The following is a 6000-nucleotide window of genomic DNA, read 5'->3' on the forward strand; positions in this document are numbered from 1 at the left end:
TTGTTAAGCAACTGTTCTTTCCACTTGGCAGTGTTCCTATCCCTATTTCACATAGACAAGCTGTTAAACTTATTTTTTATGTTTTTTGAGTTAAAGAATTTTAAAAATTACATTAAAATAATACAATTAAAAACTGATTATGTGTTTATAACCACTTTCAAATTTGGTGTTTTTTCCAGTACATCAGTATCACTAAGATTTTCATCACAAATGAAAACTACTAGGAGAAAGAATTATTTATTTATCTATTTGTTTGTTTACTTATTACTGAGTTCTGTAAACACAAAGTTTTGAGCTAGACCAGATCTTTGAGATATTTAGAAAGCTTGCACTTATCCCAGCCCTACTGCCATTACTATTTTGATATCTGCTCTTCAGGAATAGCCTGTAATCTGGTTTGTCATATATACATTCTTAGATTGCTAACTTTAGCACTGAAAAATTTATCACATAGTTGTTATTTTTATCTATATTTACAATCAATCAAATTGATTCAGCCACTTCTCAAAAATGCACTCATCCTCCAGAATTTTTTTTTTACATCACTGATATTTGAAACAGGGTAATATAATCACCAAACCAGGGAAATCTAGACACCTAAAAAAGAAATCTCCTAAACATTTGTATAATAGCAATAGCATCACATTTAGTGAAAATCCCTCAAAATCAATTCTCAAAATGAATTGAAGAGTTCATATCAGTAATCACTGGTGCATTAATTTAAAAACCAGATTAATACCTGTGGCAGAGTTTATATGAAGTCTCTTTGAATAAACTATTTTCCTTATTGTTTTATCTTCTATTTCACCCCCACCTTGATTTTCTCTGTTATAGAACGTTAATAGCTCTCTTCTTTCCACCTGTATTACAGAACTAAATTTTGCAGTAGTTTAGTTTTATCTCATCACATCACTACTGGGGGAAAATCAAGATAGTCGGAAGCACTCTTCTAAATACAAAGATGCCAAAAATTAGCCACTGCAATCCTAGGAAGGCTACATGGCACAAAAAGTGATGCAGCATTTTTAAATGATTATATATAGCAATATGTATAAACATACATGTATAAAAAATATACACACAAATAATTTTATCAATCTATTCATCTTTCATCTGTCTATCACCTATCTATATATGATGATACAACAGGATTACCATACAAGAAATGCCATGAAATCACAGCCTACCTTCCACAAAGGGGAAAAAAATATAAATATAACTATACTAACTACTAAGACTAAGTGGAGAAACATTCCTTCTTTCTGCCTGGAAAAGCAATTTCCACAGAGTAAACAGAATTATTCTACCACCTACAAGTTTTTATTTAACTGTTAAAATCATTCTAGGGGCAGGATTGAGGGAAAGGAAAAAAATGAGAAATAAGAGAAAACAATGTGGGTTAATCATTAAAACTGTATGATTACAGGTGAGTTTTTGGATACATGTATTTTTCTACATTTTCCAAATTTTCTATATTGAACATACATGGAACATCAGAAGAAAGTCAAAATAAATATGAAATCTACCTTCTTAAAGAGCTATCAATGGTCATGTGTTAATTAGTCTGCATTCAACAAAGGCAAAAACCACTTTAAAACATGAGTGACTATTTTAGAAAAGACAAGTCATACTTAAATGATAACTACACATGACAGAACACTTTGAACTTTTGTACTTACCTCAGTCTAACAGAAAGACAACCAATGGTCTAGTACATCAATTTTATGTCTTCATATTTCAATTGAACTTATTCTCTTTTTTGCACATATGTATATTTGAGATATAAATCGATACAGGTAATGTTAATGAATTGTCAATTTTTACTTCTAAAATAATACTTTGTTGTTATTGTTGCATGTCTTCTTCCTAGGGAGATTATGGTGGCCCACTGGTTTGTGAACAACATAAAATGAGAATGGTTCTTGGTGTCATCGTTCCTGGTCGTGGATGTGCCATTCCAAATCGTCCTGGTATTTTTGTCCGAGTGGCATATTATGCAAAATGGATACACAAAATTATATTAACGTATAAGGTACCACAGTCATAGCTGATGTAACTGTGTGTGAAGCTTCCAATAATACAACTCTCCTTTACGTGAAGATTTCAGAGAACATGGAATTAAAATGTAACTTAAAAAATCCCAAGACAACTACTTGAGTGTCATGTTTGTTAAGATACTCATTAATATTTATGGGTGTTTTCTGTTGTTTTGTTTGTCAGTGTTATTTTGTAAATGTTGAAGTGAATTAAGGTACATGCAAGTGTAGTAACATATCTCCTGAAGATACTTGAATGGATTAAAAAATGCAAAGGTATAACTGCTGGATGCTAAAGATATAATGGAAAAGATCAACTAATCTCTCTCAGCTGCTTTCCAAGGTTAGTTTCTCAATAATAAATAAGCCATAACTTAAACATTATTTCAACCTCACAAAAACAATTTATATCTTGTGTCCTTAAATTGTAACTCTATATTAAATTATATTACCTTTAATATGCCATACATTATATTTCATTCATTTCTCCTCACCATGTATCCTGTAATACTGGTACATATATTCTGTATAAAAGCATATACCTATACACAAATGCCTGGGTACACATATGCATGCACTACGGTTCAAATTGTAGTGTATCTAATATAACCCCTAAATGTTCTGAAATTTTGTACTTATAGTTTTTCCTTAAGAAAAATATAAAAATTTCTAAAGACCAGTAGAAATATTAAGGAAAGGTGCAAGACAGAAGTGACCAGATCATCCTCCATCCATAATCTGCAGATGACCTCTACTGGTTGCCATGTGAGGTGTGGACATGACCTACGAAATTAAATAACACCTAACCTAGGTTCTTACATATATTTATCATCCAAGTTATTTTATGTAGTTTCTAATTCTTAAAGAAAAGTGGCTAATATGTGTATTAGTATTATTTCTTTTCTTCAAATTTAGGGACAATTATTTATGCAAGATGTTTTTAGATCTTTTTTCCTAAAGTATCTAAACAATTCTGAGATGAATAATTGAAGTTTAAAAGTGTTTTGGTCTTTAAAATGTATTTAAATATGTTAACTCTAAGACTTGCTGCTGTGATTGGCTTCTATCTCACCTTCTTTAAATTAAAAACAATATTTAAGAGGAAAATTTCCATGTCTCCAAAATTTGTAAACAGCTTTTCATCAAATTATGCATTAAAATATATATTGAGGAAAGAAGTCAAAATACTTTTCTCTATCTGGAAGTCTTTTAGCCTAATAAAACTTCAGTCAAGTAAAGGAAAAAGATGTAAAGGAAAGGAAAGGAACTAGCTTGTCTAAACTCTGTATTCAATTATTTTTTAAAGTACAGTTAAATCTGCTGAATGAGATATTTTATCAAAAATATCTTCATTTTATCTTTATTTTACATAGATCTTTCCTAATGCATGGGAAATATTCAGATTTTGTATTCTGTATGATAACAACCAAATCATATTTATTGTTGTATTAGTCACGATTAGCTAAACATCATGTATTTGCCAAGAAATGAAATAACAAAGAGTAATAGGATAGGTCTGAATTTTCACAAAATATTCCTGTATAAAAGTTCTCTACAAATAATTATTTGAATATTTTGAATCTAGTATTTCCATTTCTCTAACTTGTTTCTTTTGGATGGTCTCAGTTAAGGCCAGGGATTCAAATGATGCTCTAAATGCTCCATAAGACAATGTTCAATCTTGAGTAAAACAGTTTTAACTTTACTCAAGAGCTTAGTCCACAGAGTACAGGGCAGCAAATCCAGAAATGTTTTTCCAAATTGTACCATTTTATTTACTTATTTTCTGTAATAAGATATGTGCTGGTATCAAAAAACAGTGAAAGCAAAGAGAGATCCAACAAGTTGCTACTCCATACCAGCTTATCTGATTGTATTTCTCTCTCCCTTGTGTAATATACCATTATAATCAACATACAGAAATTTCAAAGGCATATTGTCTAAATATTAAAATATTTTTCATTTAAATGGCAAAATTTTATTGTCACATATTAATGATATTTGTAAAACATTTACTGAATTGTAATTCTTTTAAATACTCAGATTTTAAAATATTTCTTTTATGTCTTTTCCTCTAAATTTCCACAGAGAGCTAGGGATGACCTAGATACAAAATGAAGCTAACTTTATAGACATTTTGAACTCAGTGTTTTCCATTTTATTAAAGGGTAAAAACAAGACCACCAATAAACCATCAGACATGTGTAACATGCAGTTCTTTCTTTGAGAGTTTCCTTTTAATAGGAGGAGATTGATGGAATTGATAATAAAAGCAAGATGAACAAGACCCATGCTATTTTAGGTGGTACAACAGGGAATAATCATGTCATTTTTCTCTGGTGAAAGATACTATTTCCTGGGCATTCTTTTCTTAATCAACTACAAAAAAATTAAAAATCCAATTTATCTAAAAATCCATTTCGAGTCACGGAAAAAAGATCTTTTAAATTAACTTTTCAACGTTATTTTTATTTTGGCTGTTTGAATAATGGTTATATGCTGTTATAATTGTGGACATTTTCTTATGTCTACCAGGAATAGTAATGTAAAATTAAAATATTTGTCATAATGCCTCTGCCGTGCAGAAGGGATAATAATCCTTTTGTATACTTCTTTAATTTTATTGTAAAATGTGTAATGACTTTTACCTATCTGCTGTGGGCAGGTCCTCAGTACAATGGTTTATATTGAGTCAATCTCTAGTATTAACAGGCTCTTACTTGCTATCTAAGTGTTTCAAACTATGGGAAATGGGAGACACTGGAAGGCAAGAAAAATAACAATAATGACATGTGATAGCAAAATTGTATTTCACTTATTCCTGTGAATATTTCTTGTTGGTACCAATGGTACTGTACAAAGTGAATGTTATAGCCACAATATTCTCTTGAAAAAAACACTGTCATGAAATAAGAAATCGCTGTCAGGAATTTTCTTGTTGTTTCTAAACATTTTTTAAAAAGAAATAATGGTTTTGCAATATAGGGATCATGAGGTAAAGAATTTTAGTAAACTCTCATACTAAAACACTTTTAAATTGACTTGGTCCATAAAAGAACTACTTTCAATCAGTTATATCCCATATTTATAGACAAACTCATTTGAGAAATAAAGTTATTTGAAATGAGATGTAGTCTTTATGTGAATAAATTACTTTTCACAATAAAATCCAATAAGAATTTATCTTTCAACGTTCAACTGAATTTTCAGCTAAGAATTTACTAATACAAAAAAAATGTTAAAATTCTCTGAACCCTGTAAATCTTGACAGTGTAATTGTAAGTAGGTTCATTTCCATTTGCACAGAAAGTTTCTGTCTTTAGGAAACTGAAAATGGAATACTGTGGATGTTATGACTGTTTGTCTTGTGTGTAAATAGGAAATAGATAATCTGACTATTGAATGGTATAGCTGGACGCTTACCCAAAAGGGGAACACTGTGGTTATGACGTGTATATACATTTTCTGTAGTTAATAAAGTTGTTATTTTTATAACCATGATTATATTATTATTATTAATAATAATAAAATATTTTATCAAAATGCTCTTTTTCTTGTTTTAGTTATATACATGGATATATTTGAATCTGCTCTAGGGTCTAATGCAGAAAACAACAACAATGATCTCATTGACAGAAATTACATATACTTTGTTGCAAGAAATGTCATGTAACCTGTCTATAGAACTAAGACAAAAAAATATTATTCTATTACAACTTGTATCTATGGTAATATCAGTGGTCTTCAGCAAACTATTAATCTCTATGCACTTCAATTTCTCCCATTGCAAAATATAATTATTCATTCTTCATATTTGCTAGAGTGGTGCTATGATATAATTTGCTTATAAATAAATAAATAAATAAATATATATATATATATAGTGTTGTCATGAATGATCATCTGAATATCTTTACCATATCACTATATATTACAAAGAGAATTATAATTCAATTAATCAATT

General features: G+C 29.6%; 1 protein-coding gene across 4 annotated transcripts in view; it reads left to right on the forward strand.

The window, feature by feature from the left end:
• Window positions 1–4419, forward strand: part of HGF (hepatocyte growth factor) — an 82619-nt gene extending 78200 nt beyond the window's left edge. For 2 of the 4 annotated variants that reach the window (XM_059074307.2, XM_067042726.1), the window contains one exon: window positions 1871–2078. In XM_059074307.2, coding sequence (XP_058930290.1) covers window positions 1871–2047 — 177 coding nt within the window. In that variant the 3' untranslated portion in view covers window positions 2048–2078. Of the gene's footprint in view, window positions 1–1870 lie in introns of all 4 variants that reach the window. The other 2 variants (XM_067042723.1, XM_067042725.1) reach the window with 2 other exon arrangements.
• Window positions 4420–6000: the final 1581 nt, after the last annotated feature.

The sequence above is a fragment of the Kogia breviceps genome, chromosome 9 (genome assembly GCF_026419965.1).
Source record: "Kogia breviceps isolate mKogBre1 chromosome 9, mKogBre1 haplotype 1, whole genome shotgun sequence".
Classification (NCBI taxonomy): domain Eukaryota; kingdom Metazoa; phylum Chordata; class Mammalia; order Artiodactyla; family Physeteridae; genus Kogia; species Kogia breviceps.